At 39.3% G+C, this 15,618-nt stretch overlaps 1 protein-coding gene and 1 pseudogene across 4 annotated transcripts in view; both read left to right on the top strand.

Annotated features, from left to right (window-relative positions):
* AKAP7 (A-kinase anchoring protein 7) overlaps positions 1-15,618 on the top strand; it is a 137,290-nt gene that overhangs the window by 23,199 nt on the left and 98,473 nt on the right. For all 4 annotated transcript variants that reach the window (XM_056126216.1, XM_056126220.1, XM_056126215.1 and 1 more), the window contains exon 5: positions 6,525-6,685. In XM_056126216.1, coding sequence (XP_055982191.1) covers positions 6,525-6,685 — 161 coding nt within the window. The remainder of the gene's footprint in view (positions 1-6,524; positions 6,686-15,618) is intronic.
* On the top strand, positions 324-3,471 carry LOC130034674 (pre-mRNA-splicing factor SLU7-like; annotated as a pseudogene).

Raw genomic sequence — 15,618 nt, 5'->3', positions numbered from 1 at the left:
TTATTATTTCCACCCTCCTGCTTGCCTTGGTTTTTTTTTTCTTTTTTAAGCTCATTCTTCTTTCTCCAGTCCTCTCTAGAGGACAAAGTTGGCAAAACCCTCCATGATATTGAAGCTAATGGTATCTTCAAAGATGTCATGCCACTGGCCAAGCAAGTGAAAACAGAGATAGACAAATGGGACTATCTTAAACTAAGAACCTTCTGCACCTCCAAAGAAACAGTGACCAAAATACAAAGACAGTCTATAGAATGGGAAAGGATATTCGCCGAATACACATCCGACAAGGGGTTGATATCAGGGATATACAAGGTACTGGTTGAACTCCACAAGTCCTCTCTAGAGAAGACTGGAGAAAGAAGGATCTAGAAGAACAACAGAAACTGGGTAATGCTCCTGCCGAAGTTGATGAAGGAAAAAACATCAACCCTCATATTCCTCATTATGTATCTTCAGTGCCATGGTACATTGATCCATCATAAAGATCTACTTGAAAGCACCAGAGACCACAGCCAGAGAAACAGAAGCATTATAGCTTATCTGGAGAATGGTACAAGAGGGGTGTAAAAGAGAATTCCATAACTAACAAATACTGCAAGGGAGCACGTGAAAACTGTGGGGCCATGACACACCAAAAAAAAAAAAATTAAGACTGCTTTGAGAGACCGAGGCAAGTTGGAGCAAAATTTACAGGGATTAATATAGCTCCAGATGAACATACTCACCCTCAGTTGATGTTTGATTATGATGGAAAGCGGGATTAGTGGAATGGCTACAATCCAGAGGAACATACGAAAGTTGTAGAAGAATATGCCAAAGTGGATATAGCAAAGCGAACACTGAAAGTCCAAAAACTCCAATAAGAATTAGTCTCGGGAAAATCAATGGGACAGGCTAATTCTCCAAAACACTAGTGGGGAGAAGAGGAACCAAATTCTCAGGCAGAAAAGGATCATAACAGTGAAGATGAGGATGAAGATAAATATGCAGATGACATTGACATGCCTGGATAGAACTTTGATTCCAAGAGACGAATCACTGTCCAGAATCTCAGGATTCGAGAAGATATTGCAAAATATTTGCGGAATTTAGATCCAAATTCTGCATACTATGATCCCAAGACCAGAACAATGAGAGAGAATCCCTTGTTCCAGTGCAGGAAAGAATCTGGACAAAGTGAACAGTGCAGGCAATACGTTATATACATGGGTGATGCCATTTGAATGGCTCAGACACAGTTGTTTACTTAGGAAGCCTTTGACAAAGGATCAGAAGTGCATCTATAAGCTGATCCTACGAAACTCAAACTGTAGTATGTCCTTCAGAGTCAAAAAAGACTTCACAGGGAAAGCCTCTTTAATAAGTTGTGCTGGCAAAACTGGATGGCTACATGCAAAAAAGTGGGCTGAGATCTCTGCCTAGCGCCATGCACAAAAGTAAGCTCAAAATGGATTTATGACCTCAACATCAGACCGGAAACCATAAAGTTCATTGAAGACAAAGTTGGCAAAACCCTCCATGATATTGAAGCTAATGGTATCTTCAAAGATATCACGCCACTGGCCAAGCAAGTGAAAACAGAGATAGATAAATGGGACTATCTTAAACTAAGAAGCTTCTGCACCTCCAAAGAAGCAATGACCAAAGTACAAAGACAGTCTACAGAATGGAAAAGGATATTCGCCGAATACACATCCCACAAGGGGTTGATATCAAGGATATACAAGGTACTGGTTGAACTCCACAAGAAGAAAGCACCCAACCCCATCAAAAAATGGGGCGAGGAAATGAACAGATACTTTCTCAAAGGAGAAATACGAATGGCAAAAAGGCATATGAGAAAATGCTCTACATCACTAATCAGAGATATGCAGATCAAAACCACAATGAGATATGATTTCACACCACAGAGACTGGCCCACATCCACAAGAACAAAAGCAACCTGTGCTGGCGTGGATGTGGCGAGAAAGGGACCCTCTTTCACTGCTGGTGGGAATGCTGACTGGTCCAACCCTTTTGGAAAACAGTATGGACGATTCTCAAAAAATTAGAATTTGATCTCCTATTTGACCCAGCAATATCACTCCTGGGAATATATCCCAGAGAGGCAAAAAAGTATAGTCAAATTGACGTCTGCACTTGTTTGTTCATTGCAGTACTCTTTACAATAGCCAGAATCTGGAAAAAACCTGAGTGCCGAGAACAGATGACTTTGGTACATTTACACAATGGAGTACTATGTAGCTGTTAGAAAAGATGAAGTCGTGAAATTTACATACAAGTGGTACTACATGGAAAGTATCATGTTAAGCGAAATGAGTAAGAAAGAGTGTGATAGACACAGAAAGATTGCATTCATCTGGGGAACATAAAGCAACAAAATGGGAGACTAACACCCAGGAGTGGCTGAGATTAGTACCAGGAATTTTGCTCCATGACTTGGATGCCAGCCACATGTGCTAGGGGAAAAGGAAGCTCAGATAGAGAAGAGAGCACCAAATAAATAGTGTTGTGAGGATCCTCCCAGGGTGGGAGAAGCATGCTGAAAGTAGACTATAGACCAAATGTGACTGCCACTCAATGCCTCTCTTGCAAAACACAGGACCCAAAAGAAGAGAGAGAGAATAAGGGGGAATGCCCTGCCACAGAGGCAAGGTGGGATGGGGGGGATGGGGGGTGGGAGGGATGCTGGGACCCATGGCGGTGGAGGATGGGCGCTGGTGGAGGGATGGGTACTTGATCATTGTATAACTGAAACCCAAGCACAAAAATTTGTAAGTCTGTAACTATATCTCATGGTGTTTCACTAATAAAAAATAAAAAAAAAAAGAAGACTACAAAGAGCAGCAGAAAGCAAGCATCTTAGAAAAGTATGGTGGCCAAGAGCATCTGATTACCCCTCCAGCAGAACTCTCTTAGCTCAAACCGAAGTCTATGTAGAATACTCAAGACATGGGACTGTCATCAAATGTCAGGAATGGGCTGTTGCCTGCTCCAAGTATGAGGAGATGTGAAGATCCACAACCACACTCATATTTGGGGATCTTACTGGAAAGATGGCAGATGGAGATACAAGTGCTGTCACTCCTTTTTCAAGTATTTGTACTGTAATAGAGATGCCGGGAAGGAGGTTGCTAATTCAGAGGAATATGTTTTAAATGGTACAGCTGAAGAAGAATCAGTGAAAAAGCCTCAAACCCTTATGGAGATACATCAGGAAAAACTAAAAGAAGAGAAAAAGAAGAAGACGACGCATCGAAAGAGTAGTTCAGACAGTGATGATGAACAAAAGAAACAAGAAAAACTGAAGAAGGCGCTGAATGCCAAGGAGGGCCCGCTTCTTCATGTCAAGGAGATCATGCAGATCAGTGAGTGGAAGCAGCATACAGTAATATCTATGAAACCCGTGAGGCCATGGAGTGAAATGTCAGAGGCCAGACAACCCCATGGCCACCTTCATAGGACAGTAGAGACTAGTCACAGACATCACTCCAGATACACAGTGAACTCTTCCTGGCTTCTTGCCAAAGATGGGAAATGGGAAAAATCGTGTCTGCTCTTCATACTGCCTGACTTAAATAATAAAACTTCCAGAGGTTGTATAGTAAATTCATTCCTCTCAACCAGTGATGATGGACTGGAGCAATAGCATAGCGGGTAGGACATTTGCCTTGCACACTGCTCACCCAGGTTCAAGTCCTCTGTCCCTCTTGGAGAGCCCTGCAAGCTGCTGAGAGCACTCTGCCTCCACGGCAGAGCCTGGCAAGCTCCCCAAGGCATATTCGATATGCTAAAAACAGTAACAAGTCTCACAGTGGAAATGTTACTGGTGCCCGCTTGAGCACATCGATGAACAATGGTATGATAGTGCTATGGTGCTACTTTTTTTTTTTCCTTTTTGGGTCACACCCGGTGATGCACAGGGGTTACTTCTGGCTCTGCACTCAGGAATCACTGCTGGCAGTGCTCAGGGGACCATATGAGATGCTGGGAATCGAACCTGGGCTGGCTGCATGCAAGGCAGACACCCTACCCACTGTGCTATTGCTCCAGCCCCTACAGTGCTACTTTTTTTTTCTTTTTTTTTTGCTTTTTGGGTCACACCCTGTGATGCTCAGGGGTTACTCCTGGTTCATACACTCCGGAATTGCTCCTGGCGGTGCTCGGGGGACTATATGGGATGCTGGGAATCGAACCTGTGTCGGCCATGTTGGCTGCGTCTAAGGCAAATGCCCTACCCGCTGTTTCTTTGCCTGTGTTAATTATAAAAGTGTACTCTGAGAATCTGAACATTTAAATTAAGAGTCATAGTTAAGGCTCTTGAATCATGGCATGACTTTCATTAATTGTCTTATTTTTGGAAAATCATTTATACTTACAAGTGAATAGAGAAAACAATAGTAGTAACACATGTTAGAGCTCTTATAGGATCTGGAACTTAGCAGGCACTTTATTTCCTATTAGTACTGACATTCCTCTGGTTTCTTGATCTCCTGTTGTTCTTGTAGTATCTGTACACTCCGCTATCCCCAGTTATAGGGTCATGCCATGGAAGTTCAGTATAAATTATTGCTCGAGGAGTGGTATACCTGCCTATGTTAGAATGTGTTCAGTAGGAGATATTCAGTTAAACAATACCTACAGATATACTGATATATCTACAAACAGACCTATAGCTAAGTGATTTATTTAACTTAATAATTTATAAAGTGATTTAATTAACTGTGGTTTTGTTTTTGGGGTCTCAAGCTCTTGAACTTGGGGCCCAGTGCACTGAGCCCAATGAATACTTGGGTCTATTGGTGGTGGGAAATGTACACTGGTGACAGGATGGGTGTTGTAACATTGCATGACTGAAACCCAATCATGGGCAACTTTGTAAATGGTTGTTTCATGGTAATTTAATAGAATATTTTTTAAAGTCATAATAGAATGTAAATTCTTAGTCTGTTAAAAAAGGGACATTTTCTGAAGCTCTTTTTAAGTTCTGTGTATTATTTTTCACAAAGGAATGAGATTTGGTATGAAAAAGATGAAGGGAGTAGAATGCTTGATATATAAAGACTATTTTTAAAATATGAAGGAACTAGAAAATACCTAAATATTTTAAAATACACTGTCATTAATAGCATGCTGAATAACTGACAGTAGTGTTTTACCAGAAGGGGGGTTTTATAGCTTGCTCACTTTATAGTGTAAGAGCATGCACTTCTTTTTTTTGAGTAATTGCTGCCCTCTAGTGATATTTTGAATTTTTTTTTTTTGCAATAAACTACTAATGCGAAAGTTCTTTTCAGAATGGGAATAATTGATCCTAATTTTAAAATGTTTCAAATTTGCTTAATAAATAATAAATATTTGCTTTCATAAGCAAAAGTATTATAACATATAGTAACACTAGACTGAACTTTTGTTAACAAGTTTGAATAAGCTGCAGTTGGAGAATTAAACTTGTATTTTATTTTAAGTTGCAATAAATTATCTTATGGTAACAGTTATGTTTGAAGATATATATATATATATTGAGTTTTACTACAGATTTTCAGCTTTAGTATATTAAATAATAAAAATAAATATTAGCATTTTAATAAGAACCCAGCACTTTTCATATAATATAATATAATTTCTTGTAGGTTTTGGGTTTGGGAGATTATGTCACTAATAATTATTTTTACTTGTCCATGCAGTATTTCTTGGTTAACAGTTTTTCTAGTGAGGGTGGTTGGCGAGGTACTTCAGCACTTAGGACACACCCTGCACATGGCCAGCCTGGATTTGATCCCCAGAGTGCCATATGGTCTTCTAAGTGCTGCTGGGAGTAAACCCTGAGCTCTGTCAGGTGTGACCAAAAAGAAAAAAAAAAATTTTCTTTTCTAGGGAGGGGCAGGGGATAATGCTCAAGTCATTCCCTGAGTTTTGCCCTTGGCACTGCATGACCCAAGTAAAGATTGGGTGTGCCCCTGTGAAAATTCTTAAAAACATTTCCTCATGAACTATATAACATAGTATATGCTTTCATATTTTTGTAAATTTTAATGTAAAATTTAAATAAATTAATATTTAATTCATTTCTTTCATTGTTTATGTTTAGAAATTAATATACTTTAGCACTGTCTTCCCATTGCTCATTGATTTGCTCGAGTGGGCACCAGTAACTTCTTCATTGTGAGACTTGTTACTGTTTTGGCATACCGAATATGCCATGGGCAGGTTGCCAGGCTCTGCCATGCGGTCGGGATACTCTGGGTAGCTTGCTGGGCTCTCTGAGTGGGACGGAAGAATCGAACCCGGGTTGGCCGCTTGCAAGGCAAATTCCCTACCCGCCGTGCTATCACCCAGCCCTTAGAAATTAATATCACCTTAATTTTAACCATATAGAATTGTGTCTTAAGGTATCCTGACCTTCAGAGTAATTTGTACAAATGTCAACATTGTCTTTTGTAAAATTATTTCATGTTTTTTTATTTGCCTTTAACTATTTTATTGCTTAATATGTTACTGAAAATATTTTATCTCTTACTAGTGGTATTGATGCTCTTTTGGAATTAAAACCGCTCATAGAAGAAATCCTCAAAGGAAAGCAATTGACTTTGCCTTTTCAAGGGGTTGATACTTTTGGAGGTCAAGTTGGATTTGTAAAACTGGCAGAAGGAGACCACATGCATCTGCTTTTGAAAATAGCAGGTAAAACAAACCGGAACACACTCTCATGAAATCTCATCTGTCAGAGAAGCAGTCTCTCCCATCCCCCACCCGCCACCCCCCAGTTCTTATTTCAGAGATTTGACATCTTTTAATTAGGGGAGCTAAATAGAACCTTACTTTATAAGCAAATTGCTTCTGCGTTTGCTTCTGTAAATAAATAACCAGATAAAAGGCCTGAGAATTTTTTTCTTTTTTCCCCTCCTTAAATGTTTTTTAAAATGTTAGTCACCACAATTTATAATTTTACGATCTTGTCAGTGTTAGTGGTTTCATGAATATAATATTTTAATACCACACCCCCTACAAGAGTATCTGTCTCCCTCCAACAAGGTTCCCTTACTCTCTCTCTGCCTCAAATCTCCACTCCCATCCATCCTAAGAAGTTATTTTGATTCTTCTTTATAAGGAATATGTTGATTCTTTGGCTGTCTGGGAAACCCATCTATTTAGGAAGTTTTTCATGGTTTAACTCAAGTCTTTGTTAGGATTATCTTAATTGTACTTTTGAATGATCCTAATGGTTATCATGATCTTGGACATATTGCTAACATTTAATAAATCATGAATAAATAAGAGTCAGACTTGATTCAGATTTGTAGGGATTTTCGGCCCATCTCAGTCAGAAGGTGACTCAGAAATGCTACACTTTCCCCCTTTCTATTTAGATACTACTATATAAAAAGAAGAATTAGTGATGGTGTGTAAAATCTTATCACGCCGAAGGTTGTATGTTCATGGGCTCACTGGACGGTGGATGGCACTGTTTCACCGCCTGCGTCCGGTGCTCTTGAGCCACTGTGTGTGGCCTGGATCGGAACAGCTGTTGACCAAGGGCAGATGGAAGAAAAAATGGGGGCCAGGCCGGTCTATATCAATAGTAGTTTATTCCAATCCTCTTCACTCCTGTCTTTCTCTGCCTCCTTCTCTCCTGGGCCCCAGTCTTGGAAGCTCTCTCCTTCTGGCTCTGACTCTGGATCTCTGGAGCCCAAGCTCTCTCACTTCTGACCCCCTTTCCGAGCTTACGTCTTAGTTTATATAGCAGTCACATAAGGTGGTGACATAAAGGTGGGTTGAATACTGACGAATCAACAAAGAGAGGTAAGACCACTCCTCCAGGAGATTAACTCAAGGATAAAATCTCATCTACAGAGATTACTTCAGATTACTAGGAGATCCACCCAAGGGTGGGATCCCAACAAGGGTGTGTTCTTCCTTCAGTTCGTAATCTACTTAAATAGTTGTAATAAATCTACTTCTAATATTTCTAGCAATGTCATTCTGTATGAGCACAGTAAGAGATATAAATTTAGTTTGGTTCTTCCTGAAAACATCTCACTATACATTTCGCAGTCCTCAGGCCAGGTTAATCTTCCTAGCTCCAGCAGGGTCCTAGTCTCGTCGTTACTTACTTTTGGATCATGACAGCATTTGTCCATGATCATGACCTCAACTTATAGTTGAGTATTGTGGCTCTTTGGCCTGGCCCATTTCGATGCCAGGGTAGCTCACTGCTTGCCCTGGGTCCATTCAGTCCCTCGTTGGGACCCTGCTTTTTGGGTGCTAGGAACTAAGGGCAACTGAGTCAAGAAATCAGATGCCTAGGAGTAAATATTATTCGGAGTCAATCAACTCCCAAGTTACAAAGCATAATATTAACTGTCTTCCTGTGTCCACACAGAAAGGACATTGCTTACAATACAAGTTCAGTGTTCTTAGATGGGTGTGACCTGACAAACCTAAGCTACCTGAGGAAGGACAAAAGAAGGAAGGACATTGTTATCCTACAATGGTGGGCCTGATTTTTTTTGAAAACCCCCTTGCTTTGTTCAGTACCATAAAAAGTATTAGGGAAATAGAAGCACAACATTAGTGGATAGATGACTGTTGAGTTGGGCTTTTATCTACATGCTACAATTTTTATTTTCATTTCCTTTAATATCTTTTTATGTCACTTCCTAGTGTCCCTTTTCAAGTTCAGAAATTCTTTATTCATAACATGCTCTCATCCACTGTTTCTTTCAAGTTGTCAAAAACAGTATATTCATCTAAATATGTAGTACCTAGAAAGAAAGCTAATTCCTTAATAGTAACCTAACCATATTATTCTTTTCATAAATCTATTCTTTGGTCTTCATTAATTTAAAGTAGCCATTACCATGAAGTCTTATTTATTATTTCTTTGTATTTTTCAGAATATATGCACTTTAATTGGCTTTGTGTATATATTTTTAAAGGTATCATGTTGTATATGAACTTTTGAGATATACATTTTTCACTTAATACATTTAGGCAGTTTTTCAGTTATCCATTGCATCTGGATATGGGTTGATGGCATACATAATCAAGTCTCTTATTGTTGATTATTATTATTATTATTATTTTGGTAAAGAGGTTACACCTGATGGTTCTCAGGGCTTACTCCTGGCTTTGTGTTCAGAGATCAATTCTGGTGGTGCTCAGGGGACTCTGGGGGTTGATGGGAATATATACATTGCATATATTTGCTATATGCATTGCAAAGTCCTACCTGTTGTACTCTGGCCCCAATTTTGTTTTCTTTTTGTGGAGTGAGTATAACTTCACGAAAAGAAGTTAGATTTAATCAAAGAAATATGCAAGAAAATAGACATTATGAATCTAATAAGACTTCAAATCATTTGTTGGCCAAAGAGATGGAAACTTGAACAGTTATGTTGGCAGATCATTTTGGAAACTAATGCCCACAGTGAAGAAACAATCTGTTTTTCTTTTTTCTTTTTCTTTTTTTTTATGTAGGAGTACTGCTATTTATTCAGCCACTGATTAGCTGATTGAATTGGGGATGAACTCCACCTTACTTTTCTTTTTTTATAATTTTATTTATTTTTTAATTTTTTCTTCTATTTATTTATTGAATCACTGTGGGAAACGTTACAAATCTATCAGGTTTAAGTCTCGGTCATACAATGGTAAAACACTTTTCCCTTCACCAGTACTCATTTTTCACCACCAAGAACCCAAATATACCCTCCTCTCAACCCTCCCAATGCCTGTGAGGCAGATGATTTCTTCTTAACTTTTCTCTACATTGATTACATTCATTATTTTGACAAAAGATGCACCATTATTGTTTAGAATTCCCCCCCCCCCCCAACAATCAAAATTGCTGAAAAGGCATTGTGAAATACTTTGTTTTCTATAGCTGGTTATGAGAATCATGTAATGATTTTGGATTTCTGCAAAGAGCCAGATAATTACGAGATTGGTTTCTGTGTGTCTGATGTTATAGCCATGCCTGATAGCCACTTGTTGGGGGCAACTCGTGACCTCGGTAGGGCTTGAAGGACAAGCTGATACTGCCCCCCTTTCTGTGAGACTGCAGTTGCCCCGTCACCTCTGGCTCATACCTGGCTTTTCTGTAAGCTCTGAGGTGGCAGCCACCTTGCTGCTGGGGGGGAAAAAGGCGGAAGGGAGCAACACCCTTTCCCTCCTGGGAAGGCATGGCGCCGTACATTAACACATGGTCCATTCACTTTTCTGCTGCAAGCTGCCGGGCTCTGGACTAAGTCCTTTTGCCTCTGAAGCCATGGCCGTGCCGGAGAGCCACTCATGGGGGGCAACTCATGACCTCGGTAGGGTGTGAAGGACGAGACAATCCATTTTTCTTAACTACTCTGGAAAGAACAGGTCTAAGTCTTTTCTTTTGTAGTATTAATATCTCTGATCTGAGAAGCATCACTAATTGGTGTTCATTCATTGTTTACTTAAATACTTCAGTGATTGCTTGCAATACTGAGCATTCCATCCATTCTTTGAAAACATTCATACAAAGGCAGTTTCCAGTATTGATGAAAGATCCATTGTGTACTGAGGAATGTGAGGACTTGCCAATGTTAATTTGGCTGTAAACCCAAGGACATTGGTTTGTCATTTTAGAAAAGACCACTGTTTCTCTCATTCCTTTCTTGGTGCCAGAGACTGTTACTCAAGATTAGTTCTCTTTTTTCCAAATATTTAAACAAAAATGTCACACAGAATGGAAAATAGAGGACAGTTCTTGTTTTCGTACAATCACTTATACTTTTAATATCTTACATATACCATACTCTCTTGATGATAGTTTTTATTTTTATAAGAAATGTAAATAATGTTTATCAGGTATATAAAATTTTTTCACTAATGTTTAGCTTTTGATTTTATTTTATTTGCTTTTTGGGTCACACCTGGTGATGTACAGGGGTTACTCCTGGCTCTGCACTCAGGAATTTACTTCTGGCGGTGCTCAGGGGACCATATGGGATGCTGGGAATCGAACCCGGGTCATCCATGTGCAAGGCAAACGCCCTACCCGCTGTGCTATCACTCCAGCCTCTTCACTAATGTTTAGTTAAAAACTCTATACAGTATTTAGTCATAATGTTCAATATATGTCTGTATTCTTGCCAGTATTCTTGTCAATGTTCTTGTGAATTCTTGATAACATTTTCACCAAAATATTTATTATTTTTATTTTAAAAAGCATCAGGATTAGGATTGCTTTTGACTAGTATATCTCTAGGATAATTTATTATCTTTATTGTATTTTACAATTTAAGGATTCTATTTTAACTTCCAGAAGAATACATTTCATTAATAAGTATTACATTTCTTAAAATCTTATAATGAATCATGTATGTGTATATATATATATACAAATATATATACAAATTATATGTGTGTGTATATATATATATACATATATATATAGGGCTGGAGCGATAGCACAGCGGTAGGGCGTTTGCCTTGCACGCAGACAACATGGCCGACCCGAGTTCGATTCCTCCGCCCCTCTCGGAGAGCCTGGCAAGCTACCGAGAGTATCTCGCCCGCACGGCAGAGCCTGGCAAGCTCCCCGTGACGTATTCGATATGCCAAACACAGTAACAACAAAGTCTCCAATGGAGACGTTACTGGGCCCGCTCGAGCAAATCGATGATCAATGGGAGGGCCTTTACTTTTACTAGTACTACTAAGCTTTAATTTGTTCAGAATAATGAGGCAGAGCCAATCTGATTTAGTAGAAAGGGAAAACTGGCTTCTTTTTTTTGTTTATTGTTGTGGGGGCCCTACCCAGCAGTGTTTTAGCTCAGTAGCACTTGGAAACCACCTGGATCACTTGGGTGTTGCTCATAGGTGAATTAGTGCGTGGGATTGAACCTAGGGCCTTGAATTTGCGAGGCATGTGCTGGCACCTGAGCCACATCCGTAGCCCCAGAAGTAGAATTGTAGCACTATAGCACTGTCCTTGATTTGCTCGAGTGGACACCAGTAACATCTCCATTGTGAGACTTGTTACTGTTTTTGGCATATCGAATACACCATGGGTAGCTTGCCAGGCTCTGCCATGCAGGCGGGTTACTCTCAGTAGCTTGCAGGGCTTTCTGAGAGGGGCGGAGAAATCGAACCCGGGTCTGTCGTGTGCAAGGGAAATTCCCTACCCGCTGTGCTATCACTCCAGCCCAGAAGTGGAACTAAAGAAAATAGTTAGTAAACATTTTTATAAAGAAGTGAAGTTTACCTATTATTAAGTGAAACAAACTTGAAAAACAGTTGAATGTTGGAATTCATTATGGTCTGATTTACTTTCCTTAGGTTTTCATTTTTCAGGTTAATAGAAATGAATACTTAAAATAGTGGATATGTTATGAAAAATGTTCAAATCTCACACATTAATATTTGAACTTATTGCTGAAAGAATTGCAGAAGAGGAATTTAGAATTTTTAATGTGTGAAATGGAAGAAGGTACATTCTGAATGTGGATTCTGACTCGATGATTTTTGACTGTGAAGCTTGAATTCTGCTTCCAGATAAGATGGTGCCACGTGTTAATTTTACAGATGTTGGTGGGATGTTTACAGAATCATATGTGTAGGTTTGTGGAGAACTGCTTAAGGGTTCATGTAAGGTTCATGGCATCAGAGGCTCTCAAGTTGACCTGGAGTGTTTCCGGTTTCCAGAATTAAACAGCACCTTCTCCTTTCCTGTCGTTACAAAGTAGCTCATAGAGTTTACAAATATTCAAAATTACGCATTCATATTCCAATGATTTTTGGGCAAAATTACACATTAATATGGCATTTCTCCATATTTTCAGTGATGAAACTGCACAGAAAACCTTTCTGTCTAGAAATGTATATGTGATTTCATTCAGATTTTCAGCAAACTATTTTTTAACAAGCATATTAGATTAAGAGATGGCCAAAAATTTAGTCTGCTAGAATTGTATTAGGCCTTGTCAGTCCTTTAAATGTTTTTTTTTTTTTTAAGTAAGAAACGTATCCTTGGTTAACATGGCAAAGGATTCCAGGTGCATTATTTACATGAAAGAAAGAATGAAGGAGTTTTCAGTTTTCATTGGAGCATTATGTTCTTTCCTCCCAAAGATAGAGATCGGTTTTCTGCTCCTGTGTAGCAGTTGAGAGTGCCCGTGTAGCCATACAGGTTGCTTGTTTCGTTACCAATATGAAGTTTTGGGTATTGAAACCAACAACTGCTGACCCTAAGCCTCAGTCCCCTAGATTCCACTCTCTCTTGAGCCATCAGAATACCTAGGAGCCATATTTCAGGTAGCACTGAGCAAAGGCAGTGTTTCTCCTCAATGATGATGCCTCAACCCACAGACTGCACCATTGAGGATACTCAGACCTCTGATGGGTGCCCTGCCCACTTGTGAAGGCCCCCTCCATGTCATCCTCTCCTTTCTCCCCTCTCTTAGCCTGTTTCATTCTCCCTGTAGGGGAAGAAAATGGCTTTTCCTTTTATCTCCCTAATCCCCTTTTACTAATGTATGCAGTGCACATTCTGTGGGAGAAAAGCTAGTGAAGAATTTGAAGGGGCCTTAGAATTTGGGCTAGTGTAGCATTTTAATAAATGACCGATAAAAGAAAAAAGGTACGTTAGGTTTTAAAGAAAGGCAAACTGAAAAGAAATATATGGTTGGGAGTACCTAGGGGGCTCTAATAGAATAAACTTATTCAAGTTCACCTGAAGGGATTTAGCATTTTCCAAAAGCTTCTACTTTTAGTCAGATAAAGGAAACTGGGAAAGTTTCTTTCTGTGTTTATAGATTGTCTTTTGCCTCCAGCTCAAAATTATCTTTATGTGACCTATTTTGGGGTGTCACACTCTAATTCTCTACATTCCTTTCTTGACTTTACTTGATTTTTAAAATCAGACTACTTAAATGGATTTGTACTATGCCAGATGTTATTATAAACATCTAGAAATATTAGCACATTTGATCTGATCTCATGAAATAGAAATCAGTCATATCACCTCTTTTATATATAGAAAATCCAAGGTCCAAAGATGTTAAGTCATTTGTAAATAAGTGGTAGAGCCAGAACTCCAACCCAGACAGTTTTAGATTGTTTTGTTCTCTGTCTCCATGGACAGGTCTGATCCTTTCCATGCTTGGCTCAGCAGTATGACCTCTCAGTAGCACGTGGGAGCCATCAGGGCTACAACTAACATGTCAGGAGGGCATGCGGTGTCTGTGATCCAGACGCCATGAGGTGCTGGGGCGGAAACTCAGCATTTCTCAGATGTAAAGCGTGTGCTCCACAATTTGAACCTTCTTCCCGGCCCCCCACCATTGTATTCTTAGGGTTCAAGATGTATTCTTAGAGTTCAAGATGTTTGATTGCACTTATTCATTTGTTTTATTTTTTTATCAAATGTAGAGTGAAATATTACAGTCCTTTTCTTACTCCATCAGATATATTCTCTCCCAATTCATGTGGCAGGCCACTGATGATTTTCTGATTTCTATGTTTTATAGGTGATTAGATTTATTTATGCAATTGAACAGTTCTTTTTAAAAAGTCCTCTGATGACTGAGATGCCACTTTCTTGGTTCTCTTTTTACTTCTCCTAATGTATTTTCTCAGTTTACTTATTGGGTTATCTCTCATTTGGGGTGTGGGGGTGGATGGGGAAGGTTATGCCTGGGCATTGAACCTAGGGCCGCATTCATGCAAGGCATCCATGCATTCTGTCACTTACCTACATCCCCAGAATATTAACTTATCTCTTTATTCATTGTTTTCAGGTTTCTAGACGTACTTATCTGCTTTTTAACCCCATTTCTGCTTTTTCACTTACTAGCTTTGTGAGTCTTCTCCCTATTCTAATGGAAACATGAGTCAGCAATCTCCATGTATCTTAGTCTGAAGCGTACATCATTCTAGATGTTGGGTATCAAAACCCAACATCTAATGCTTACACTTCCCTCTTATCCAGTTCCTCCTTGAAAAGAAAACTTTTGATTTTATATTACTGCTGGCAATGGTCAGGGGATACTCCCAGCTCTGTGCTCTATGTTTACCCCTAGTGGTTCCCTGGGTATTGCTGGGTGTGACCTGGAGGTTCACCAGGTTGTCAGAATAATCCTGGCACTGCAGGGCCTGAGCAACACCACATCCTTGGGCCCTGACTTTGAACCACTTAATCCAGGTGGCCAAGACTCCTGCCCCAGGTCTCCTGAGAAGTTCTGCCACCCCCCAAAGAATTTATTAGGACCACTTAATTTACAATAGTACTCTACAGTATCAATAAATATCTTTGTAGTTAAATTAGAAACTATGCTGTAATAGAAGCACACTTTGAATTTTTAAAAAGGTATTATGATAAAAGGGAGATAAAAGGAGAAAATATTTGCCATGTAATAAAATACATGTAACTAAAACACATCATTTTATCAAATTTGATCTATTAGTTTTTCTTTGAGGCAACTTGTTGCTGCATATTTAACAGAGTTCACCTGGAGAAAATTTTCTGTATAAAAATACATATAAAACTAAAAATATTAAATAAAGCTATTAAGATACCAAAAGTAGGGCTAGAGAGATGGAACAATGGGCAGGGTGCTTGCCTTGCATGTGACTGACCCAGG

This window comes from Sorex fumeus, unplaced genomic scaffold (genome assembly GCF_029834395.1).
Source record: "Sorex fumeus unplaced genomic scaffold, SorFum_2.1 ptg000061l, whole genome shotgun sequence".
In the NCBI taxonomy this organism is placed as follows: Eukaryota; Metazoa; Chordata; class Mammalia; order Eulipotyphla; family Soricidae; genus Sorex; species Sorex fumeus.
Note: the sequence above shows the minus strand (reverse complement) of the source record. Positions and strands in the feature narration are given on the sequence as shown.